The sequence below is a fragment of the Morchella importuna genome (assembly GCF_003444635.1).
Source record: "Morchella importuna strain M04M26 chromosome Unknown Morimp01GS065, whole genome shotgun sequence".
Classification (NCBI taxonomy): Eukaryota; Fungi; Ascomycota; class Pezizomycetes; order Pezizales; family Morchellaceae; genus Morchella; species Morchella importuna.
Genome location: NW_025763461.1, coordinates 38236 through 65638, shown reverse-complemented (window position 1 = coordinate 65638; position 27403 = coordinate 38236). Strand labels below are relative to the sequence as shown.

Here is a 27403-nt window from a genome sequence, read left to right as displayed (position 1 = left end):
TTGATACACTTAACGAGAGATTTCGCTCCAATGAAACTGACAAAATGGAATAAGAAACTATACTTGTTATAGCCAATGTCACTCACAAGTTCGGCGATTCTTCTATAGTAGTACCAAATAGATTCGACGGACTCTCTCACACTTTGATAACACTTTTAAACCCTTACATTGTCTGTCTCAACCACTACTGGTCACTCACAAGTTAAATTGAATTCTTTTACTACCTTTTTGTGAAAACTGTTGTATTCTTTCAATAAATATCACTTAGTCGTACTTCTCGAGAACTCAAAGCTTTGTTCACTAAATTCTCATACTCTACTCCGAAAAATGTTACACTGCGTGATATCTTTGAATACTTTATTCTCTGGTCATTTGAACAAGTCTTGTAATCCCTTTTTTTTTTTAAATATTCCAACATAGATTATCACTCGCCCTGTCCCAAAACTTGTCTGTGGAGAACCCAAACCTCTCGAGAACCAACCACTCTCGGATACCATATCCTGCCAGAGCATTAATGTTAGTGAGCAAATCCACATTCACATACTCTCCTGAGTGCATATCTAAAATAAATCCACAGTCATCTACTGTCACTCGTACCGCCCGAATCCATTCCATCAAGTGAACATATCTACAGTATGATATTTTTTACTTATACCCACACCTTGAGTGTATTTCGGTGATTATAGCCAATTGAAATCTACTCTCTCAGTACAAAGTGTAAAATAAATTTAAACTCACTCATTGTCACTCGGTAATCCGAAGCCTTTTCTACATAGATACATACTCCAAAAGCTTATTGTTCCTTTTTAATCCCCGGTACTCGATATACTGTATCATTAGTGACCGAACCCACCTCTTCTATAGCCCTTCGTCAAAAGAATTAAAATTCATTGCCATTCATAAACCGTCTCTCGTCCCCCCAAAAACCTTCCTCCCTAAATACATACAACCACAGCTGAACATTACTTACTCCTATCTATACTCTGAAAATAGATTTTAATTATCAAAGTAACCATCATCACTATAGTAATCTGATGTCATATTTCAATTTAATCTAGATTCACCAAAGGTCACTCGTTATAACCAAGTTCAACGCAGCAACAGCTGCGAGTGACACTGTGAATTTCATATATAAAGTCCTTGAATTAAAATACCACCCCCTGCATCAAGGGCACTTAGAATGCCTACTGCGGCAACATATATTACTACAATACCCACAACTCTTCTCCCCCTCACCTTCAAACCATGCTATTTAGACTCTGCGAGAGGTGATGTGTTAAGTAGCCAATAGCATTATATTTCCGACGTGTTTTTAATCACTGAACTAGATTTATGCAATGATAGAAGTTAATTTATTTCCCTCCACTGATAGCAAATCCCCGCAGCCTACACAAGAGATATCTATTCCTACTAGATACCTTTTCGCATCCGATATAACCACCTCCATACACAAATATAAATCAGTCTCATGCTCACTGTCATTATAGCTCAAAAGTAATTAATTTCATGCCTGATCTGTAATGACCTATCGTCATTTAACCCTTCTTCACAACCTTATTCCCCCATAGCGAATTCAAGAACCCAGCCATATAAGCCCAACCACAATGAACCTATAATTAACACTCGTTAAAAGCTCTTCGAAACTAGCATATTTCTTTACTAACCTTATCTTTAAATATCGATTGCCATATCGAAAACCCTCATGAGGTTTGTGCTTTTTTGACCATGAACCCAGACCAGCTTTCCAATCCAAGCAGTGTACTCATCGGGGTTAAAGACTTCGACACCCATAAGCCCCTTGATCTTCACCCTCAATCGCCTGATAAATTGAGCAACATATACCACTAGCATGATAACATGTGGCCCATATTTGCACGTTAATTTCTGACCCATATTACTCCTTGAAACTTTGCAAATATGCTGAGGTAGTTGGCATCGGAAACAGCAGGCATACTGATCGCATTTCACAACATTTCTCCACTCCCAGTAGGAATTATAGTCACTACTAATCCCCTGTAAACTGAGCTTACTATACCTCCCAGTACATTCCTTGCTTGGATGATCAAGCTCGGCTTCCACTCGAGAACCCATCCAACAGTACCCACATGAACCAGCGAGCTTCGGCATTGCTCCCTCTATCCTGTGCCAGTACTCGGAGGCCAATGCAACCCTTTCGACCCTCATCTCCTCTATGACCCGCAATGTGGTGCTTTTATACTCTGGTGAGGCCCGGTTCACGTTTTTTGAAATGACAGCCTCCGAGGAACTTGAGCGCGAATTGCCAGTACTTATTGCAAAATCAGTCAATGGCAAGCTAACACTTGATGGGGCACCAGCTGGCAGTCTGGACATCTCATACCTATCGACCACCCTTATTATTCTTCTATTTTTTACAGGTTTTTCAAGAATCGCAACTGGAGTATCGTCATCGTCGTTTTCGTTCGAGGAAACGATGGTGCTTGTAGTCCTTCGCCTTTTCCTTGCATTGCCACTGGTCATTGCACCATCATTACTTCCACTAGCTGCAGATATTCCCCTCATTTGATTATTATCATTCCCGTCCGATTCTGAATCAATGTTGATTACAGATTTGTTGATCGGGACACTTAATTTTACACCGAAATTGATGGCTACTTTTTCTTTGGCTTGAGCACAAGTTAACCTCTTCGTGGCTGCACCAATAGCGATGTTTACCTTAGCGGGTACATCGGGAATTGAAGTGCTCGAACTCGGTGTTGCCAGTCCAGAAGCTCGTGAAGTTCTTATCTCGTTATTATCCTCGACATTTGGTACTGGAACATATTCAATCGACTTTGCAAACAAGCTTGCCACTTCCTCATCCTCAGAGTATAGATCCTCCCCTTGGTGAAGTTTCCTTAGGCAGTTATCGCATAATTCGTCAGAACCCAATATGCACCTCATACCATACCCATCAAAATACTCACCAAGCTTTATCCTTCTACAGTCGCTTGTCTTGCAGTAAGCTGTCATAGCCTCTCTGTCACCACTCATAATATCAACCTTCTCACTATCGATATTATCTGTAGCTACTAATACCACAGAACTAGCAGTGTTCCCATTTCTACCTGCTCTCCCACTTCCCTGTGAAAAGTCAACGAATCCATAGGGAATTTTAAAATGTACCACCAAGGTAATATTCGGTATATCGATACCTGCTCCTAATGCAGTTGTGGCAACAAGAATCCTACTCTTCCCATTGGCGAAATCGTCGAGTATTGCATCTTTATCACCAGTTCTCGAGTGATACATCGAGCAATTCAGAGTTCTCGCAATATTTTCACCCTCTTTGCAAGACCTGGTATATATTAAGGCTTGTGCATTGGTGTTACTAGAGAAGTCTGACATAATCTCATCGAGATGCTTCTCTATTGATGTTCTACTGCCGGTGAGTACTGAGTATGCGATGTTGGATCGTGATACTCTAGCCCGCACCAAGGCAAAGCTCGGTATGAATGCCGCTTTCCTCAGCTCGGGTTCCATCCAGCTTGGCAGGGTTGCAGTCAGAAATATACATTGTACACCGATGCCTGTAAACCAGTCGAGCTTTGTAAATGACTCCCTGAAATTGACCATGGTGACAAGCATATGTGCTTCGTCTACTACTACCCTATCTAATCTCCCAACTTCCTTAATTCTCCGGATATATTGTCTGAACTTCGCCGATACTGCCGACTCCACTGTAACAACTAACAATTGACTATCCTGTTTCATGTCCTTACCCCACAGCTGGCAGTCGAGTTTTAGGGTGCTCGCCCTCCTTACAATATCCTGCGAGAGCGCAATGAATGGTGAGATTAGAACTGTAACCCCTGCACCAAGCTCCAGCGAGGGGCCCTGCAAAAGAATACTTTTGCCTCCACCAGTCGGCAGTACCACGACTAGCGGTGATACCCCCTTTAACAAAGCTGCGAGAGCCTCCTTCTGCTCTACCGACTTGAATTTGGCATCGTTACCATATAACCCATTCAGTATCTGATTGCACCGGATGTGTGTTTCTTCATTGGTCAATCCTCTTGATTTCTGCTGTACAGATACCTGCCCAATCTCCCTGACTAGATCTGCAGTCGCTGATTGTGTAATGCTCTCCACACTCTCGGGGTTTTTGTCCTTCGTCTTCGTTCCTGTAACCCCCTCAAGTACCTCACTTTGAGCCAATAAGTTTTGCTTTGGATACACAAGCTTGTGCCAATCGCGGCTGATTAATCCAAATATATTCATCGAGCTCTCTGTCAACTCATTCAAAGTACTTGCATTGACAGGATAAAACCTATCTGCTACAGCACTCGAATGTGCAGCTTGCAAATCGAGGCCCTCCTCCTCGGCTTGGGAGTCTTCATCTTCAAAAGGCTTTTTCAAAAACCTTCTTCCCATAGAAATAGCCAGGTGTCGGTAGGTGGAAACTCCAAATTTGTGGTCTACACCGAATTCTGAGCAGGTTACTCTTTTGAGGGCATCTGTGAGTCGATCGCTCTCCCATGCCTCTTGACCATCATTCGAAAAGAGATAGTATCTGGAAGAGAAGGAAACTTGTGACTTTTTTGTCATAGTTGTATGTTACAGGGATTACGGAATACTGTCCTAAAGGCTTAGAACAGTGAGGAATACGAGTGACGGATTGTGATGCGAGGACGGTCGGGTAACGGAAGGACAAGCATAGAAAGGTATCGGGTAGTGTGGGGGCACGCGGTGTTACCACACTAGTACTATACTATTATGACGGCACGCTTACTGTTGGGTGTCTCACCCGAAATAGAATAGGAAGCGGGGCTTACGGCTGTAGGCTGTTCTACTCAGGGAAGTAGGTCTAGGATAATAGTATGGTACAGCCCGATGACTGGCAATTGCAAGGTTCATGGTTACGTGTCGGAATTAGAATGGAGGACGGAACTATGCGGGGGCGCTTTTCTATCTGGGGTATCTTCGGGAGCATTGTCTTATTCTATTATCGTTGTATCAGTTAGTATTAGAAAGCGGGCCTTGGCCTAGGTTCCAACATGTATAAATAGGGCAGGATTCTGCGAAGACTTGAGGGTATCATCAACCATCAAGTCAAGGGAATCCGGTTTACAATATCATCAGTTTAAACGCTACAGAATTATCGCTTAGCACTGGCCATTTCCCCAAACACTATATTGTACCTTATCCCTAACTTTTACTCTTTACCTATCGCATACACTACCAAAAGTCTCGATAAGACAACTACTCGCTTAAACCCATACTTTGAGTATTTTGCTTAGTGGCGGATAGTCACCGTGCTCTTAGTAGAAGAATAAGCGCTTAGTCTATTAGAAAGACCAAGGTACTATATGCACCCCCGAGTGGCAACAGCAGCCATCAATAACTACCTTTGCGCTACATCCTTCATCGTACGAAGAGGAAGCGCCGAACACCTATACTGCGGATACCTTCATTACACAGGTTTCTTCGCAGAAGCAGGAACCACAGCCACCTTTGAGGAACACGATCCCGAAATCCTCAACTACCCAGAACTCTTCCCAATCAAGATCACCCTCTCGCAACGGTCTTTCGGACTTGCTCACCCAGCCCCTTGGTTCATCGCTCAACCCTGGTGCAGAAGGCAACCACAGCTCAAACTCGAGCAACTTAGCAATGTCAAGGGCTCATCAGCAACGGTCGGAGGAAGACTACAACATGGAGAGCTCAATCGCCTTGAGAGATCGAGGTATATTGGAAACCCAGGCGAAGAGGCGCCACAGGAAAGAGAGAGATGTGCCGATAGGCTCCCTCTTCGCATCGACGAGGCAGGAAGAATCATATGGGCAGGCGAGGAGGCGGCAGGTAGACCACAGGGAATTCTCCCCATACGTCACCCCAATCAGAGAGAGATCCTCTACTCAGAGGCCCTCGGTGCCTCGGGTAATGGACGACGACGAGGATACCAACATGGACGTGGAGGAACGGCGGGTGGAGAACCCTTTTGGCGACCTTATTGGGCAAGAAGTCCAGCGACAAGGGGCCCCCGTGGTGCAACAGCTCAGCCGTGGGATCGAGGAACTCAGCATGCACGTACGGGACATTCCCATCCTCAGAGAACTCACCCGTCAGCAGCAGGAGTACACCAACAAGATCGTCGAGGACCTCCACGCCAAGTTTGCTGGGGACAGAGCCGAGCGCGACAATCAGCTCAACCAGGTCATGGCTCAGCTACGAGCGGAATCCACCGCCGCTACCAGCAACCTCGGTCAAGTCCTTGGGCAGATCGTCGAAGCAACTAGGGCGCATCAGGAGAGGCAGGAGCGACAGGATCAGCACATAAACGCGCTGACCAACTTCGTCCAGCAACTCCCAAAGGATGGCCCAGTGCAGATACCCGCGGAAGTTGCGGCTGCCCTCAAAAAGATGGAACGGGACAGACAAGCTGCGATGGAAGACCAGTTCGCGGGTACGAAGAAGAACCTGGAGGAGATTATCGAGCAAATGCGGGTAGCAGCCAATAGAACGGCAGCAGCCCCTGAAGGCTCAGGAGGCGGGGGCGTAGTACCCCCCCAACCTCCACAAAACCCCCCTAGCAATTCCGGAGAAAGACCGGAAGAATCAGCAAACCAACCCCCCGTACCCCCTCGCTCTGAGGCCAGGAGCCAACAAAGTGAGCAAGGAGGCAGGGGAGGCAACGGCAATAATGGTAATGGAGGAACCCGCGGGAGACCACGAGACCCATCCCCCTCCGACTCATCCAGCTCCTCAGATTCAGAGGACGATCGCCGAGCACGCGAGCGAAGGCAGAGAAGACGGGAGGAGCGAAGGCGCCGTAATAGGCAGCAAGAGGTAAATCTCATGCACCCCCCTCGCGCCACCCTGGGAGACACGCCAAAACAGGCAAAAATCCCCTTCTCTGGAAAAGCCGACGAAGACGTGCGACACTGGATTGACCAAATGGAAGTCTTAATTGAACTTCAGAGGAAAGTCCGGTGGGATGACCAAACCAAGATCCTATGGGCATCCTTGGAACTTACCGGGAGCGCGGCAAAATTCTGGCGAAACTTCGTGGAACGACTATCGGTTGACCCCAGCATCGGGACATGGGAAAATTTCAAAAACGAATTACGGATTCAATATGGCAATCGGACTAGTCAAGAGCAAGCCAAGCAGAAGATGGATAGGCTCCGTCAAACTGGCATGATCGATGACTACATCAATGAGATGCAGAATCTAGAATGGGACGCAAAGGTCGGGCCCATCGTAATGAAATCCATGATCCTAACAGGAATAAACTCCTCGCTGGAACAACGCCTCTCGAATGCGATCGAGGAACCAGAAAATTTCGCAGAATGGCTAGCATGGGTTAGAAAGGTCGGACGAAAGGATCACGAGGTGAAGGCCCGGAAAGAAATCTTACGTGGCAAAGATGTCGTGAAACCTCGTGAGGAGAAGTCGGAACGGCGAAAATCGCGCAACCCCGCACCTCGGAAAACTTTCTCCGCGCCAGCACACAACTCCAAGGCCTCGGATGACTTAGGTGTCACCAAGGACGAGAAGGAGAAGTGGCAAAAGGAAGAAAAGTGTTTCCGTTGTGGAAGAGATAACCACTTTGCGAAAGATTGCGTGGCGACGAGTAAGGTCAGGATAACCGACCTGAAGAGGAAACGGTATCCTTCCGGAGGAAAGGACCACGGAAGGGAGGGTGAAAAGAAGCGAAAATTGGGCCCCCAGAATGAGGTATTTAGGGCAAGGATTACAACTTTGGAGGATCAAAATTGATTGGGTATTTCTATTTTTTCGGTATCTCATGTTGCGTTCTGGTTTCTTTCTATTTTGTTGCGGAAACAAGGATTTTATGTATTATGGTTATTTTTATCGGTGGGCTACGGGATTTTCTATATTTGTTTTGCTACACGCGCGGAAATTCAATTCTCTTTACACACACTCTGAGGATGGGGTTACACCCCGAAACGCCTGGTGCGTAAGTGTTGTACCATGATCTTCATCAAACACTCGAACTCTCTATATAAAACCCCTCACCCCGCGCTCAACAAAAGAGAAAATCCATCGAACCAACCCACATCAAACCAATAAACAACCTTTTATTAAACCAACATACAAACATGGCTTCCAACACACAAGAAACTCGCCTCGAGATCGAAATCTCTTGGGACCACCCCGCAACTAGTACCAAACATGTCGCGACAGTCAACGCCCTCTTGGACAGTGGCACAGAAGACTGGATCATGTCCTGGGACTGTATCCACCGTGCAAAAATACCCACTCAACCTCGACCAAAGCCTCTCATCATCAGACAGGCCGATGGTACCCCTATGCCCAATTCCGGCACTCACATCACTCAACCTCTTACCCTCCGCATCGGAAATCATCCAGACAGGGCTATCACCTGTGAAGTTGGCTCGTTTGCAGGAGAGGACCTCGTCATACCACATCGATGGCTCAAGGAGCATCAACCAACCATCCATTGGGGACGCAACAGTGTTAGCTTCCATAGCAACAACTGTATAGTCAATGGATGCTTCGTATCAGTCGAGGACATATACGATCAAGACCCAGAAGAGCTAGTCATCAGGCTGTTGAGGGCGTCACCCAAGAAGCAGATGGCGATTGAGCAACACCCCTTCTGGGCAAGAGCATCGGTAAACGAGGCTCTCGTTAGTGCTATACCGGTGGAGTTTCAGGGACATGCCGACGTATTCTCCAAGGAAGGAGCCGCGCGACTACCTGACCACTCTGAATGGGATCATACCATTCCTCTTATGGAAGGAAAGCAGCCTCCGTGGGGACCGATCTATTCGCTCTCCCCACCTGAAGATAAGGCACTCCGGGAGTATTTGGACGAAAATCTGCCCTCTGGCAAAGTAGTCCCCTCCACTAGCCCAGCAGCGGCACCCGTCCTGTTCGTTCCGAAAGCTAATGGTAAGCTTCGGTTATGTGTCGACTTTCGCGGCTTGAATGGAATCACGATCAAGAACCGCTATCCATTACCACTCATGAATGAGCTGGCCGACGCAACGAAAGGAGCACTCTACTTCACGAAAATAGACCTGAAAAATGGCTATAATCTGATTAGGATTGCTAAGGGCGAAGAATGGAAAACCGCTTTCCGAACAAAATACGGCCTCTTCGAATATAGGGTAATGCCTTTCGGCCTGACCAATGCTCCTGCGTCGTTTCAGGTCATGGTCAATACCATATTCAAGGATCTTCTAGATCAAGGCGTAGTAGTCTACTTGGATGACATCTTAATGTATTCAAAGACTAGAGAAGAGCATACGACTCTTGTACGGGAAGTTTTGGAGCGACTGCGACGACACCATCTATACGGAAACCTCGAGAAAACGGAATGGTATCAACAGGAGGTAGAATTCCTGGGATTCATACTATCAGGAAAAGGGAATCGTGTATCACCAAAGAAAGTTCAGGCGATCGAAGGTTGGTTAGCTCCAACCAAAGTCAAGGAACTTCAGTGCTTCCTCGGATTCGCCAATTTCCTAAGACGGTTTATCCACCGATACTCTGAGGTTTGCAGACCCATGACCGATCTCCTGAAGAAAGGTTCCGTATGGAAATGGGGCAGGGAACAGCAGGACGCGTTCGACGAGCTCAAAGGAAGATTTACGTCCGCTCCAATACTCCGACACTATGACGAACACCGCGAAGCAATCGTGGAGACTGATGCGAGTGATTGGGCCGAGGCCGCAGTACTCTCTCAGGTGTTCGAGGACGGTATCCTACATCCGGTAGCTTACCACTCTCGCAAGTTCAACGAGGCAGAGGTCAACTACGAGATCTATGACAAGGAGATGCTCGCAATAGTCTCTGCTCTCTTGACTTGGAGACACTGGCTGGAAGGGACGGACATCCCTATCCAGATACATTCGGATCATCAAAACCTGCAGTATTTCACAACGACCAAGAAGTTGTCGAGAAGACAAGCCAGATGGGCCGAGAAGATAGCACCTTTTCGCTTCAAGATCCATTACCGACCAGGCGAAAAGAACGGCAAGCCAGATGCACTTACAAGGCGTCCGGAGTTCGCGATGGAAGGGGGAGTAATGCGTGAGCAGCCCGTAAAACAGCTACTCAACGCAGAACAATTTGTCAGAAAATCACGGACCAGCGTAGAAACTGGGTCTGAAGTGATTGGCAACCCCGAAGAGGAATGGAATCAGTTGGATCAGTGGTACGACATACCGAGCGTAGAGCTGCCTCAGCCACTACAGGGTTGGTATGAACAGGAAAGACGATGGGTTCGGAGGATGGTTCCGGATGAACACCTCCCTGACTCAAACCTTGAGATCTTCGGACCACCGGAGGCTGCTGTCGTAAAGGTAGAGCCTGCCGCTGAATGGAGTCCCGATTCGAATGACCCCACCCACGATGGTCGATGGGTAGTACCGGGCTACGCGGTCAAGCAGGTCATTGAGGAACATCATGATCGACCCGTAGCGGGGCATCTAGGAAGGGATAAAACCCTTGAGTTGATCGATAGGAACTACTGGTGGCCAGGAATGTCCACAGATGTAGCCAACTTCGTCAAGACTTGCGATGTATGCCAGAGAGCCAAGCAACGTCGGAGACACTTGTCACTCCCTCAACCCCTAGAATTAGCCACCACACCTTGGACTGATATCTCGATGGATTTCGTAGTAGAAATGCCAAAGGAGAAATCAGGATTCCGTAACGTATTGGTAGTTGTGGATCGTTTTACGAAAATGGCTCACTTCATTCCAATGACGGGAATCAACGCGGAACAGACCGCTAACGCATTTGTCAAGGACATCTGGCGTTTTCACGGACTTCCTAGGAGCATCGTTTCTGATAGAGGAACCCAGTTCGTGTCAGCATTCTGGGCGGCCATCACGGAAAGATTGGGAATTCGTAGAAGACTCTCCACATCATTCCACCCGCAGACCGATGGCCAGACAGAACGGACCAACCAGCACATGGAAGGTTATATCCGGGCATATACGGCAGGAACAGGAAAGAAGTGGAAGGATCTGTTACCTATCTGCGAATATGCCTATAATAATGCGAAGCACACGTCGACGGGACAATCACCGTTCTACTGCAACTATGGCTTCCACCCTCGGACGGACTGGCCTACAGATGCGGAGATCGAACGTTTAGATGCCAACGGGAACAACTACTTGGACGAGATCATCACGGCCCATGAGTTAGCAAGAGATACGCTACGGAAGACCTTCGACAGGATGGCGTCAAAGCCAGGACCAGCAGTACAGCGGTTCACTATCGGTCAGAAAGTCTTGCTGGATACTCGGAACCTAGGCGGATACTCCAAGTGGTCAGATAAATTTACAGGACCATTCACGATCTCAGCGGTAATAGGCAATCGGGCTTACCGCCTTGAACTCCCGGTAGAATGGAGGGTTCATGACGTATTCCACGAGATGCTGCTACGGCCCTATCGCGAGGACCCGGATCCCGCTAGGCAGCAAAACACACGAAAACGACTAGCAACACCCGAGCCACAGGAGGCATTGGCGGATGAGAACTTCCAGCCAACCTCCAACATACGACCCCATACACGAAGTCGAGGCCCAGCGATCGATGACGAACGGGCTCATAAGCGACAACGGAACAGGCGGGACTAAGCTCGATACCTTTCCCTACTCTATGACTTTTCCCACAGGGTTTTTATCATAGAAGGGTTTTAACGGTCGAGGGCGACGTCTAGGAAGGGGGAGTAGTGTTACAGGGATTACGGAATACTGTCCTAAAGGCTTAGAACAGTGAGGAATACGAGTGACGGATTGTGATGCGAGGACGGTCGGGTAACGGAAGGACAAGCATAGAAAGGTATCGGGTAGTGTGGGGGCACGCGGTGTTACCACACTAGTACTATACTATTATGACGGCACGCTTACTGTTGGGTGTCTCACCCGAAATAGAATAGGAAGCGGGGCTTACGGCTGTAGGCTGTTCTACTCAGGGAAGTAGGTCTAGGATAATAGTATGGTACAGCCCGATGACTGGCAATTGCAAGGTTCATGGTTACGTGTCGGAATTAGAATGGAGGACGGAACTATGCGGGGGCGCTTTTCTATCTGGGGTATCTTCGGGAGCATTGTCTTATTCTATTATCGTTGTATCAGTTAGTATTAGAAAGCGGGCCTTGGCCTAGGTTCCAACATGTATAAATAGGGCAGGATTCTGCGAAGACTTGAGGGTATCATCAACCATCAAGTCAAGGGAATCCGGTTTACAATATCATCAGTTTAAACGCTACAGAATTATCGCTTAGCACTGGCCATTTCCCCAAACATTGTAATGCATACCTCCCTCAAATAATCCATCAAAGGATGTACTCTTTCGATGTACAAAATGTATACCGCAGCTATATCCGAAGGGAGGAAACGTGGAATAAATTTCGAATGACCCGATTTGGTAAGACCCTTGTGCCAACTGGTGACCCACATTAACATACCATCAACAACAAAAATATTTCTGTTCCCCAAAATCCCATTTCGGAATTTAATTTTAATGATCTCCGAGGCTCTCGCGGGTTGACCCCCAACTAGGTGGAATAGTAGTAGCAGTGCTTCGAGAAGCAGATTTTGATCATTAATTAGTTGTTGAATGCCGTTGTCCATATATACCAATTCTCCATCGACTGTTCGCAATATTTTGTTCCTCAGAGTTTCATTGTCAAATATAGCGTCAAGGCACTCCCCATTCCCTTGGGGAGCAAAGATCTTCCTATTTCTTCGGTCTTTAAGAAAACAGTAGTCTCTGTTGAGGCATGACATATCATCACACACACCCGATACCCAATTCTCAAGGTCCCCTTGCGGCATAGCAATCCCGAACCCTTTCAAAAGCACCCAAGCTTTCTCCACTTGGTCTTTAATCATTTTCCTGAACCTCGCCATACTCAGTTCCGAACCTTTATAGCATATGGTTTCTTCGCCACCTTTAAGACTCCAGAACAGGTCAGGTTGGTTGGATTCAAGCCTGCCAATCTGCAAAGCCCAAGCAAGCAGGTTGGTAACCTCCGCAACTGGAACCAAGCCCGTAGGTGTCAGGTATTTGTGGTGCAGTTTCTCCAATTGAGGTAATATTTCATCGTCATTCCCTCTGGCGAGTTCCCAAGCCTTTCGCAGAAACAAGATTCTCGCATCGTATTGTAAACCTGCCAGATCTGTTGAGATATTCTTCGCTGTTTTGAATAAGGATTCAATTGGGTCAATTCCAAGAACGCCGACAGCATGTAGGAATGGAGCTCGCATTAGCATAGTCTCACTGAATGATTGCATAAGAAGGCTCATGCTGAACCCGAAAACTGCCTTTTCCAAGTTCTGGTAATGAATAGAGTTCTCCATATCATCGTCACCCGCCTGCTCATCGCTTTTACTTTGTTGGATCTCTTTCTCGATACTGATCAGCCATTCCTTTTGTTCATTCGTGAACACTAGCATGTTATCATAAGGTGGCTTTCGAATGTAATCTCCAACCCAAATATGCACGAGATAAATAATGATCTTCTTGAAGCCATCGGCGTATCTCTTTTCAGTAGAGCCAAATCTCCTTTTCCATGGTTTAACTGAGTATTCCTGTGAACTAAAGCTCGCCATCCAGCGCCTCGTCGCTAGGCCGGCCTTCCAGTCATATATGTTCCTGCAGACAATAAACATATCACCCACAGCACAGGCGACTGCAGACAAACCCTGATAAAACTCCCCTTGTGGTATATCCATTAACTTGCGGATAACCGCGAGATCTGTTTCTTTGAAGTGAATCAGCCAACCAGTTCTCCTAAGCCAAGGCGAAACCTGGTCTCCAATCACCTCCCCAACCACGCCTCCTGTCGCTCTTCTCATGAACTCGTTGAACTTTCTCTTTTCATTGACTCTCATTTCTTCCGTTATCAATCCCCTATCGATTCTCATCTTACTATCTGGAACTACAGGAAACCATTTCCTCCCTAGCCCTATAAAGAATGATTGTACCTGGGCATCGCGATACCCTTTTGCTGAATTGTGTCCCTCAGGGGGATTTGTCGGTGTCTGTTTCTCTCGGATATGCCGCTGCATTGTCTCTTTAGATCTTGATGAATAAGGGCATGAGAGGCATCTAAACCCATCATAAATCGCCAGAGGATCGATTGGAGCTTTATCGGGAACCTGCACTTCCACCTCGTGAACCGGCAAAAGCTCCAAAACTTCGAGAATCTTTTGCAAATGTTTTTCACCCTTTTTGAACTTGTGTTTCGACACCAAGTGTGAGAGAATATACCTCGGATCGATTCCAGTTTTGCATTGAAAGCATATCATTACTTTGTGTTCCCGATTATACTCTAGACCCCAGTTTGCTGCAGCTCGCCGTGCTCCGAGCTCATCTAAAGGGTTATTATCCGTCGATTCTTGAATCAAGCTGGGCACAGCACTTGCTAAACCCGAAACGGCTTGCTTGTTCCAACTTGTCGATACAAGTAATCTCGTTTCGGCATACACCACCTGCATATCTGAAGCAGCCAAGAAAGGAGGTGTGCAGGCTGCCTTTCCAAGCATATCCAAATCACCGGAAAGAACAGTATTGGGAGAATCTGCTATCATCTCATAATCTTCACCCGCCACTAATTCGTTGGAAACTCCGAGTTCTGATTCCCACTCGTTAGCTACTGAGATAAACAGAAGCAATAAGAGAGTTTCTATCTCACCTAAACCAGGAGGTTCATTACCCAAACCTTGATATGACGAAGAAGCTTCCTTTTGCCCTACTCCTATATTTAGAAAAACTCATCGAACCTCGCGAGTATAAAACACTCACCATCAAAATATTTTCTTATATCATTCTGCATACAGAGGTTCTCCAAGTCGAGATCTGTAATATGATCCCCGAGAAGATCCTCCATACTTCCACTTGGGATGAGAAACTCGTCACCGGTGTCTTCCATACCAGCATTCATCTGCCCAACTTCAGCAGCCTCACTTCCCTTCGCTGAGTCTTCACTGATTATGTCATCCGTAGATGTAGTATTTTGTTCTGAAACCATTTGGCTGTCAAGCGACTCCACCACATTATCCCCATTCACAGCAAATGTGGATGGAGGAGATTCACAAACAGAAGGCCGACTCAGCGCCTCTCCAACTGGAATTACGCCCACTCCCTGATCTGTTTCAGTATCGAGTGGAGATGTAGTAGCTATTGAAAGTTTAGTAAACTCGACGATACTTGGAGCTTTTTCTGATACATACAATTACTCGGTATAGTAGCAACAGACTCTTGCAACCCTGTAGAGCTTGAGGTTTCGGCGACACTCGTCGGGACAGGTGGGGTTGCAACATTTTCCTTTAGTCGTGGATCAATCGGAACACCAGACTCAACTACATTGTCTATAGTAGCGTTGGTAGATGCAACTAAAGCTTCCGAGTTATTGCCTGACTCTACAGGAGGTGGGGCAGGCTTAGCGGCGGCTTTTGCCTTTCCCGACCGTCTTTTCTTTGTATTAATTGCTGGGGTTCCAACAGCTGGGGTGGCCTCGTTGCCCCCATCGCGCACCGAAACCCCTTGGTTACCATCACCCGCTGAGGTAGTCTTTTTTGTATTTCGTGAATAAGCAGGAGTCGTTTCATCATGTGTTGTGTTCCTCAACCGAATGTGCCTTCTTATATACTCTGGCTTTCCACTCGTATAACCACATTGGCATCTAAATAATCCTGTAACTCCATCCCGAGCCAGAGTTGCAGTATTTCCATCCCAACTGGTGGCCTCGACACTCGTTTGATGAGTCTCCTAAATATTTTACTCGAGTGTTAGAAAATGCATCTAGAACAGAGGCTGGGACTCAATCACCCTCTTGTGACTCATGAGTCTCGCATTGCTCTGAAATTTCTGATCACACTGCGAGCACTCGAAAGATGTTGTCATTTTGTCTCTAAATAGAGTCAATTATCATTACCTAAAGCTCGGGAATGCCTAATTGTTTAATCTCCCCTCAACTCACTTCTTTTCGGTATCGCTTGTTATTTTTGATTCTCAGTTTTCAAGTATGTTTTGTTGTTGTTTTGTCTGCCGAACTTTTTACTTGTGGCTCTCATCGGGCCACATTGCTTGCCACATAAACACACTATGAGTCGGCCACATTTACATTGAACGATTTCCCTCATAGTTCCAGAATTATGCATAACTGTCCTTAGAGTTACGCGTAATTTGGCTTTGATAACAAGGCTTTCGTAAATCGGTTTCATCTTACCCTTGAATAACTGGCAGATAAAATTGACAACTATGTGTATACACACTCAAAGTCGCAATGTATGACTTGATCGATTATTTGATTCGTGACCTCATCTGTTTTCTCACTATAAAACAGACAGAATGTTCCCTCATTCTCGCAATTAATATCAAACCTCCACCAATCCATACAGCAATGTCTTGTAAGAATCCCCTCGATCACAAATATTCGCTTCACCAATACCAGCCAACAGCCAATAACGAATCCCGCTTCTACAAAAAGAAAAACGAGCTGCGAAAGACGATTCATATCCGCGATAGAGGCTAGCCGGCGATCTCAGACTATCTTTGCCGCACTGTCACGGAGCCCGTTAATAGTTTCCTTGTGAATGGTCCTCTTGCAGCTTCCACTCCTCCGATGACCAGTAAGCGCGCCAAACAAGCCGCGAAGGACAAACAAAAGAACATACCTAGACTCTCGGAGGCACAACTCCATGCAAATCTCAAAGCAGATGAAGATCTTCGTAAACAGCGCGAAGAATTGGCAAGAAAAATGATCAAGCAGAGGGACAATAAAGTCCGTTTGAAACTGCGGGCAACAGAGAAAGCAAAGGCCAAGCTTATCCAACAGAAGGGCAAGCAACCCGAGGGACAACATCAATTGTCTAAATTTGGCTTCATTCAGAATACCGTTCGTACCTCTTGTAGCCAGGCAAAGGAACGATCCCCAGTTGCACGAACACAAAAACGTAATTCATTTAGCTAGTTTGTTGTCAGTTTCAGTATCTTGCTGTCTTTTGCAAACTTAATAATTCAAACTGTGTTGCTTACCTCAATGAATAAATTCGCTTTTTTTCTAACTGCAAGTCCTAATTATCTAAAACACCCCCGAGTCATTTTATAACTCTAGTATATATTAGTACACTCCTGTTAAGAATATGTATAGATACTCTTTACCTTCACTCTCCTTCCGACCATACCCTACGCGTGTCTCGAGAACGAGAGCCCTGTACCAGTCTCTATCCACTAATGCAGCTCGGAGCTCCTCGCACACAACGGCAGCCTCGCCTTTGATAATTGCGTTTTCCCTCATCAGATCTCGGGTGACCTTGATATCCTCTTCCATCAATCGTAGCTCTCTGTTCAATTCTTCGATTTCCTGTCTTTGTAATCTCCTGATAAACTCGGAATCCTCAAGCCTTTTTTTCAAATGCGAGAAACTTTCTCTTACAGAAGCTTTCAGCCTCGTAGCCTGATCTGGTGACAGAGATCTAGCAAATATGGCGATGCTAACCATTGTGTAAATATCTGTCCTGGTTTAAAAGGTTCCTGGTATCGATGATATTACTTGGCAGGTATAGAGTAGGTACTCAGTTATCGTGGAACTGATGAATTCTTTCGGGGGGGTGTTGTCTGATTCCCAGTTAACACAATTTGTACCTGAAAACACGTGTTATCTGGGAGGCTGCACAGTGAACACCTTATACCCGAACGCGATACTGTAACCCTTGCTCACTCGGTGAAATGCTTGGCTAAACCTTAAATCAACTACATAAAAATAAAATAACCCCACCCCCACCCCCACTACCCCTCCAATCACTCGAGAATGACACAAAAAATTATGCTATGAACCATTACCTTTACTCAACCAATCGGGTGCAATCAAATTATCAATATCTATCACAGTGGGGTTTCCCTAGAAAAACACGATTACAACATAAACTGAGAAATTAGAAAACCAAAAAACCATGCATTGCACATACTTGTTTCTTTTAGACTTGACACAACTCGTCAAAAGTACTCTCTATTCAAATTGGTATTCTGTCTCGTACTTGAGCCTCCTTTGAACACATATTTAAACACCCATCGGCCAATTTTCTCAAAGACACATATGTCTCCACAGAATGTATAAGTTCACACAATTGCCTCCGACTCATCACTCCTATCAAACAACTGACAAAAGCAGCCTAAGTATGTGTAAGAAACTCCATCAATCGAACTTATCTAACTATACCTCAAAAGCATAATCCATCGATTGCTTATACACAACTTAATACCCTCAAGAAACTCGATTTAATGATGAGGTTAGTGTATTCCTCCTTGCTATTTATGAACCACTGTATCACTAATCACTCGTCCTCTTCTAGCACCATCGAGGACTCTCAAAATACCGATTCATTCGTAATACCTTCACCCCACAAAATCCATTCAATTTCAGATTTCTTGGATCGGGATATTTCTACCAAAAGAAGTGGAGCCCCTCCACCCGAAAGCCCATATATGGTTCCTAACACTTATCCTCAAGCCGGATCTCATCAGGGCCTGAAGAAACCCACCCAAAGCCACCTACCCCAGTCACAGGAAGTGACTGAACTAAAGTCAACGCTGGCCAGAATCAAAAAGCTTAATCATAGATATATAAATGTTGCGAACGAGAACCTGGAACTAAAAGTTGACATTGAGCTATACCGAAAGGAGCGCAGACAGTGCAAAGAGGAACTTGATGCCATGCAGAAGAAGGCCGAAAATGCTATCGCAAGATCGCTGTTTTACCAGAAATTGTACTTCAGGTCCGAAGCCAGTCATAATCCAGGAATGCCTGAATGTCGGTTATACTCACCAATGATATATACTTTCTCTACGAATACTAATTTGTACAGATTCCTACTCATCGGACAGCCAATCGGAGTCTATTCCTGATGAATGCTGCATTCCCGAACCCCCAACTGGAGCTGAATTCACAACTAGTTCTGTTTTTATCCAAGAAGATGGCTCTTTACTTGCTAACTAGCTAACTCCTGTCTGCTGCAAGAACAATACCAAACTTTGTTCAAAGATACCATTCAAGTAAACATAAGCTATAATAATAGATGTGGTCTACCTGCTTGAAATTCCTCTGTACAATCCTGATAAGTGAACATTGTTATCGTGTACTCTTCCAGCTCCCCTGCTCCACCCCCATCTGGGCCACCATTCAGTATTTTAGTCCCCTTTTCCCAATTATTACAACAAGTATCCTTGAATACTCCTCTACAAACAAGTAGAGATGAATAGCCATAACACTCCCTTTTTCCTGCATAACATTCACACTCCGGCCACTTCACCAGAATTACAATTCTTCACAAAATAAAATTTTATCCACAACATAAATCCGTTACTTTTTGTTATGCCCTATCAGGCTTATGTGGTCTAGATAGTGTTCTAAATTCAATGAGATCCACTCTGCGGGTTTCGTTTCAATTCGCATCGAAGTATCGTTTCTCTTCCTCTGGCTACCAGCATCAGGAAAAAGTGAAATTGCTCAGTGTGCTCCATGGAGGTGATGGAGCCCGCAGAGCACGCGGTGGAATTTTGCCTTCATGGAGGGACCCTATTTGTTTCTCCTCTGGGAGCCAAATATTCTGCAAGCTAAATTAGGTCACAACTTGTGACCTCGGCACTAGTCCTTTATGTATATGCCTTGAATCGTCGTCTATTACTACATACAGTATCTGGTAAAATTATTGCGAAAGTGGGTTCTGCGTGACCCGATAGTCCTATTGGCCCTTACAAGGTTTTTGCTGCGAGCACAGACCAACAAATCCACTCTTTTAGCTCTGACTTTTGCAATAATTCTACCGGGTACTGTATACTATCTAGGCTAATTAAATCAACCACCTGGTACCTCCGCGCCCACCTCCGTCCCTACATCCGCGCATGACTGCCTTCCCGACTGTCCGCCTAGCTCTCCACCTACCTCCACACCCAACTACCTCCCCGACTGCCTGCCTTTGGTCGATCTAGTCGTCAACTTGATAGCCAATTAGGCGTCGATTAGGAGTCTGTAGCGGTGTCAGTACAGGCGTCAAAATGCATAGGTAGGTAAATACGCATCTAGGCGTCGATACAGGTAGGTAAATACGCATCTAGGCGTCGATACAGGTAGGAGGGAGGTACTCTACCAAGGTAGGAGATGGGTGTCGATGCAGGTATCTAGGAGTAGGCGTTGATGCAGGTAGTAGGTAGGTGTCAATGCAGGTAGGAGGTTCTACAAAGGTGGGGATCCACAAGATGCGTTAAACCTGAGGTCATTCACCTCCAGCTTACCTAATCGGGACTAGCCTCCTAATATATCACATTTCAGACGCCCTATCCCTTCGTTCGTGCCCGCATTTCACATTCTTATAGGGCGAGTATTCTTATAGAAGGAACCCTTATAGCGAGAGTCGACTGTACCGGGGGTTCACCTTAAATACCGAGACGCCTTGGATTTTGTATGGGAACCGCCCATGGCAACCAAAAAGCAGCCAATGAATTTTGATCTTGGCCCTGAAATTTGTATGGGGAAAAAAGAACGAACACACTTCATATATACTCACTCAAAAATTTAAATATTTTCCTAAAAATGCAAAAAATAACCAAATGATAGCCCTTGTTCTGGCCATCACCTTAATAGCAATCCTAAACTTTCAAACTTGTTTTTCGTGGAGCTCAGAGAGAGCATCAGTGGAAAAGAGGGGATGGAGGTTGCGTTGCAAAAGCTGGAACACACACAATTCAAATAACCTCTTGCCCGCCAAGTGTCCTTTTTTTTGGAATCGACCAATAGCAGACGCCCACTGACCCTTACAGCCCAAAATGGGGTTCTCAGTACTTAACCTTAACCCCGGTACTGACGCTTAGGCTGTATCTAGAGCTCAATCCCTTCGTCTGTTCCCGCGGATCACCACCCATTAGCGTGGAAACGGCGTCGTGATCAACCAAAATCAAACGACAACTGTTTAAAGCACTACTTGAATGAGGATTTTTGCGTGAAGAGTGGAGACAATTTTGCACCGCCGACGGCCGCTTCCAGCTAGGCAGTAGATTTTGTATGGTAAGCCACAGATTCCCACAAGTCCTGAATAGAGTGTATTGGCCACGCCGGATATCCAAATTTTGAGCCCAAATTTTTAGTTCTTGGCGGCGCACTAGACTAGACTGTACTATACTGTATGAGTGCTATGACATAGCCGGCTTTCAACCTCATTCCTCCTCAACTCGCTGCATCAAATAATTGAAGTACTTATCATCATCCCCCATCAGGAAAGTCACAACTAATTAAAGACAGACACAATATGGATGTTTCTCAACTGCTAGATGATACAATGCTCAGGAGGGTTTCCTCTAGTAACTTTTACAGTGCAAGAAACGGGCGGAATTCGTTTCGAAACTCGTCTATAAACATTGGGAGGTAGGGAACAGTTATGGATCTCATCTATATCATAGAAAGAGAGTATGATGTTAATATTCACATAGAACTTTCGCGATACCAAACGCCGAGGATGCCGAGAGCGCCGGTTCAAATGGCAATCCAGATCCAGAAGGTGTCGCGGATGCATCCAGTTGGTCAGATAGGGATTCTGGAGCGGATGCAGGGCCCTGTCGGGTCAGCCAAAGCTTGCTTTGAGGAAGCCCGAGACCTAGCAAGGGCAATACTGGATGTAAATCCATACAATTCGGGTCATGGGAAAACCACTGCCGCTTGGGATGAGGTACTCAAGAGACTGAATGAATCTAAGAAGTAAGTGTTTCTATGAGTAAATAGGTTTCTAAAAGTGACTTTGCTTACTAGTAGTTGTATTTACTCATATGCGATAGGTTTATGGGAAAGAAGCCATTATATTTACAGACTCGTATCAAGGACCCGATTTCATTTAAAGAGAATCCACCCCGGAGTAGTTCAGGAGATATTAAAAGGAATAAGTTTGGATTGGATGATAATGCGGTAGGTATATCTGCTACTACCTGATGTGCGAGTACTAATTTAGAGTATTTGTTCTAGTTAACGAGACTGGCCGGTACTTTGGGAAGTGTTGCGAACATAATTGAAGAGGAAAAAATTGTTAGAGCGGGGGAAAAGTGCTATTGCGGAAAGGAAAAGACAATCTGATATGATTGATCAAGAACGGGGATTGACTTTTAGTAAGATCGCTTCAATGGGCTATGTCACAGCCAGGCAGGCGGGTGATATTTTGACACACCCGGATGATCAAATTGTCAGCAGCGCTCAACGTAAAAGACCACGGACCACTAGGCGTCAGAGATTGATGCGAGATGAGAATGATCAAGTCATATCACAAGACAGCGACACTGACGCGCCTAACAGCCAATCTATAGGCACATCGCACAGCGTACCCATTCAACAATTTAGAGGTGGAGATGGATGGTTTAGTGGTACTCCAGTACAAGGCACCGGCTCAAGGAATTCAGCGACTGCACAACTCCCGTCCTACTCCATGATATTACAAAAGAAAGGGAATCAAGACGGAACAAAGATATGGACGAAGTAAAGGAAAGATTGAAGAGTTTGGAAACAAATTTGAGGAAATGATAGAGATATTGAACGATATACGGCATAATACACGATCGGCAATTACAACAGATAGAGAAATATAGAAAACAGTTATCTACCTTTTAGGTATTCTGATAGCAAAGGTGGAAAGCATTTAAAGTAATGGCTTGTCTCGGACCCATACAGACAGATATGAATATTCGTTAACAAAACTGCTACTCTGTATTCCATTCCTAATGGTGCATTCAACAACTTCTGACCCCGTTTATAATCCAAATACGCCCATAACCGAATGATGTCTGCAAATCCCCATTCCACACACTCGCGACACGAGGCCATTGCCTTCTTGAATGTCTTCTCTTTTTCAGTGATATCCAGGTTACTAAATGGAGACTGTAATACTGTAGAGACTGAGTAGACTGGGTCCCCGTAAATGCAGAATTCAGGCGCATGAACTAGACAACCGTCTTTGAGTCCGCTCTCTCTTAATAGATGATTGTCATTCCGTCTACCTTCGTACGGTCCAAATAAGTGGTAAATAATTCCATTCGGACTCTTAACTGCTGAGTATTTCAAAGCGTGATGCTTTTTATGCCCATTACAAAAAGTTCGTTGCCATACAACAGGTCGGCAAATATCGCGTATCGTGCAGTCGATAAATCCTCAGCAATTTGGTAGAGGCGCTCCTTTTTTGTATATTGCTGCTGCAAATAAAGACAGACGGTCAGTAGTTAGATGGCCTGAGTTGAAATCGCAAAGTAGAAAGTCCCAATTGGACTGTATTTCGGCTAACACCCAAAAAAATGCCTCGGAAATCATTGAAGCCGAATAACCAAGCAGTAAAGACAGCGTCTGTAGCCGACTTGGCCAAGCAAGCCTTGTGTATAGTATAGAAAATCCTTCTTCACGAGTGAACCTATAGCGTGAAGGGGTGGTGAAGGATTCTGAGAGGCGAAGGGCATTTGAAACCTCACGGATGACTTGAGAGGTAAAGCGTGTAAGGTGCAACAGATCTGAGTCGCTTAAGGAGTTGAGATTTATTCTTTGCCGTGCTTGGACATTCGGAATAATTAAGTTTTCCACGAGAAAAAGAAATATCTCCTCGTAACTGGCATTTGTCGCCCGCAACTGATTCAACAAATTTTGATCCAACGGCATAGGAATAGAACTGATACTTCAATCTCCCCGGGTCTCCAAAAGTTTTTTATATTGCTATAATGTAATTACTAACCCGTTCCTCTTTAGTCTAACTCCGCCCCACTCGTCAAGAATCCAAAATTTGAGCTCAAAATTTAGATATCCAGCGTAGCCAATACACTCTAATACAGAAGGGATAAGCAACTCTGGCTTGCTTGGAACAGGGCATATTATGTACACTTCCAATGACACCCCACCTTCCACATTCACCTTCCGCCTTCCACATTCACCTCCACCTCCACTTCCATCTCGATACACACCACCAATCAATCGTCAACATTCTGCTCAACAGCGTCCTCCTAGTATGTAGTTTGGTGCCCTCCTACTAGCGCGTAATTCTGTTGCATCTTTGCTTACTTTCCTCAAGGTGAGATTTAGGCACCGAATCGAACACGAAATCGAGCACAGAATCAACCTTTTTGTACACCAATCCAAGCACCGGCCCCGATTCAGGCACCAATTGGTGCAGCACACGATATGGTGATATCATGCCAGTGCCGGCGGGTAGCGTCCTCAATTGGGTCAGAACAGTTACAACCCAACTACAGCTAGTATACGGAAAAGCCCCACACCATTTCTTCGGCAAAAGGTTGTGAATTGCGTGAACGAACGAAGAGATATGTCTCAACGTTAAATCAATAGAGTGTGTTTGCGTATATGAAACACCAAGATCTCACTTAACCCGCGATACAGCTGGCTGGCTCAAAACCTGTCTTGGCATTTCCCCTATATAATCACGACCTCACCACCTTACGAGGAACAAACCATAGCGCCAATACACGTCATGGAATGCTCCTACACCCAGTCCCCGCATTTCCGAGGAATGTGCTCAGCCGCACATGCAATGATCATTGATCCCAACCTTGTGGCCTCTTTCCAACACTCTGTCTTTCCGATACATGGCAGCTCTTTGTGTGGCTTTCTTCACAAACATCTTTCATCTCTCGGGCTTAACTTCCATGACAACCTCGGAAATAACGATTTAATCTCGCAATTCATCAATCATATACACGAATGCACCCTGTGTCTATCAAGTCCAAGTTTGATCGATGCTTACAATACCCAGTCAATCAACCGCAAGGACCATCACTACAAGCGCAGGAAACTAGTTTCCACAATAGGCCTCACCAGGACCATTCAAAACAGGGACATTTTTCTCGGTGCACTTGAGACCAACGAGAGACTAATTCAGCTTGATACCCCCTACCCACCACCAGATTTGTGGGTTGCCCCCTCCGAAGAGATTAGATCAATTTGGTATAAACACTTCGAAAAAATCAAACTATACAACAAGAGGCATACGCGAAAGCAAATTATTATTGTTGCACATCCTGAATGGAAAAGGGTGGTAAGAAAGGAAGAGAGTGTTATTCTCCGCGATACCCATAATAAAATCATATGCATCGTTATCCGGAATTTTATACCACATGAGGAAACAAGAGCACGGGCGAATTCAATCGTACTCGATACATTGGCAAAGAAGAAGAGTGTGAGGGTATGTATTTACCATCAAGTCCTTATTCACAAGTTTCTTTTCAGTTGTCTGACAAACATAACAGCTTGATGATCCTGGAAAAATTGTACTCGAAGGTTACTCAGCTGGCGCGTTAAACCAGCCAATGTTTGCATGGGCTCAAAACCTTCTCTCCCAAAGCTACAATTCCGATGAACTCAAAGATATGAAATATCAGAGTGCATCTGTATTCGCTTTATTATGGAATGTATGCAAGAGACTCTTGCCATACGAAGTAATCAATGATTATCAGGAATATCTTACTCAACACAACATGTGCCGCATGAACCCCGTCACAAGGACCCCTGGTGCAACTGGAGAGTATAGTATTGGAAAACAGATTTTCCGACACCATGAGCTTGCACCACCCTCGGGTCAGTTTACAAGTAATTATATCAGGTTAGTCAGAAAGCAAATAATACGAATACTATCCCTTTATATCAAGTACCGAAAGGTTGCTAAAAATATCATTAACAACCTATTCACAGATACACACATAATGAGTTTAACGCAACAGAGTATATGATAGCTTGGACAACGAATAGGGTTGCCAGCGAGGGAACCAAAATGGGTGGAAACTTCTATCTTTCTGATTTCGGTTTACTCATTGAGGCTTCTCAAAACTCTCTCGTTGTTTGGAAGCCTTCTGAATATCATGGCACTACTTTAACCAACATTAATCCTATGGATACCGATCCCCCAGGCTTTAATCAAAGTGGATGTAGTATCGCCCTTTCCAAACGCCTTGCAAAGTCTTGGGAGATCTACCTTCAGCGTGTGTTGACAGAGGAGGAGGTAGCGAATGCTTTCGAAAATACTTAGTTGATAAACAATAAAATACCCCTTTTTTCTTACATTCCAACACGGAAAGAAGTGAAAAAAGAATGAAAAGCTCCGAAAACCAGCCGAGTATTTTAATGCTGCAAACTAGTGATGCGCACGAGCCCGGGGTAGGGCTAGAGCCGGCTTGGATTGTGGAGCCAGTGGCTCGAGGTGTTCGAGCCCTCGAGCTCTAATGTTTATATCTAAGAATAGAGTTTACAGTAACTAAATGACTCCTGCCAGCAGCCAGCTATAAAAGCACCACCACGAGTGGCCTTCCTCTTCTTCAACACCAATACCTCAACACCACCAACACCTCGACAATAATTACCACCAACATCTTCAGCATCACCCCCTTCACCCCCATTTCTATCAGGTTCATCATATTAGATCGGTGCCCCATCTAGTCCCCTCCGTTCCCCAACTGTTCCCATCTGTTCCTCACGTCTCCCCCTCTGCTCTCCCTCCTTTCCCCCTACATTCTCCACCTGTTCCCCACCTGTTCCCCACCTGTTCCCCTATGGTCTCCCCTTTCGCTAATGTATTTTAGAGCTTGGGGTCATCATCACTATGATCGGTAACAAGGTAGGTCATATCCAGTCAACTAATTGATATAGCTATTACTAATAGGCAGCAGCAGCAGCAGCAACGGGGGCAGCAGAAGCAGCAGCGGGGGCAGTGGTAGTATCAGCAGCGGTAGCATTAGAAATAATAAAAAAGAAATTTAAATTCATTAATTCAATAAATTGATTAATATATATCCCTAAACAACTAGTCATTTATTAACGGTGGTCATACACTCGACGTTGTCATTTAGTATAAGTGACAAAAGTCGTTTAGTTAATTGAGTTTGTCACTTATAGTAAATATCGAAGTCACTTATACTAAACGACTCTACCAAATGACAAAGTCATTGATAGTTCGCTACTAGAGGTAGGAAACTGATGATAAACATGGACATATCTAGTTCAAAATTACGCTTGATTTTTCAGATGAGATATCACCGATATCAAATCAGTGTGGGAACAGACCTACAAGAACATCCGATGCTTCCAATGAATAAGCCCTATCAAGCCTTATTATACAAAAATTAAACTACTTTGCAAATCCAAGTAATTGGAAGAGGAAGCCACTTTCGTTCTAGAAATGGGCGGGTAAATTCATCAAAATAAGGTTCGGCCCGCATTGCTGGCTAGATACCTCCATGCTGCCATCCTCCCTCGCTGCAAACAAAACCACATCAACCACCACTACATGACCGAGTCCACCGTTAGCCCAAGCATGCCATCTCTCGACCCCACCGATCCAGGTACATTGGCTCCTAATCGTCAACTCATCTCTCACGCTGATCAATCACGTGCACATGAGCTATCGGGAAG

General features: G+C 45.3%; 5 protein-coding genes across 5 annotated transcripts; 3 read left to right on the top strand and 2 right to left on the bottom strand.

Moving 5' to 3' along the window:
• Positions 1-1671: 1671 nt before the first annotated feature.
• Positions 1672-4566, bottom strand: LAJ45_11349 (uncharacterized protein; the record flags this gene model as incomplete). The annotated part of the gene is made up of 1 exon (XM_046120857.1): positions 1672-4566. One exon carries the CDS (start codon positions 4564-4566, stop codon positions 1672-1674), a length of 2895 nt encoding a protein of 964 aa, XP_045965944.1.
• A 12031-nt stretch (positions 4567-16597) lies between these two features.
• On the top strand, positions 16598-16945 carry LAJ45_11347 (uncharacterized protein; the record flags this gene model as incomplete). The annotated part of the gene is made up of 1 exon (XM_046120856.1): positions 16598-16945. One exon carries the CDS (start codon positions 16598-16600, stop codon positions 16943-16945), a length of 348 nt encoding a protein of 115 aa, XP_045965943.1.
• A 150-nt stretch (positions 16946-17095) lies between these two features.
• Positions 17096-17476, bottom strand: LAJ45_11346 (uncharacterized protein; the record flags this gene model as incomplete). The annotated part of the gene is made up of 1 exon (XM_046120855.1): positions 17096-17476. One exon carries the CDS (start codon positions 17474-17476, stop codon positions 17096-17098), a length of 381 nt encoding a protein of 126 aa, XP_045965942.1.
• A 3928-nt stretch (positions 17477-21404) lies between these two features.
• Positions 21405-21725, top strand: LAJ45_11345 (uncharacterized protein; the record flags this gene model as incomplete). The annotated part of the gene is made up of 1 exon (XM_046120854.1): positions 21405-21725. The coding sequence occupies one exon, from the start codon at positions 21405-21407 to the stop codon at positions 21723-21725; it is 321 nt and encodes a 106-aa protein (XP_045965941.1).
• A 3751-nt stretch (positions 21726-25476) lies between these two features.
• On the top strand, positions 25477-26024 carry LAJ45_11344 (uncharacterized protein; the record flags this gene model as incomplete). Its single annotated transcript, XM_046120853.1, has 2 exons — positions 25477-25601; positions 25691-26024. 2 exons carry the CDS (start codon positions 25477-25479, stop codon positions 26022-26024), a joined length of 459 nt encoding a protein of 152 aa, XP_045965940.1.
• Positions 26025-27403: the final 1379 nt, after the last annotated feature.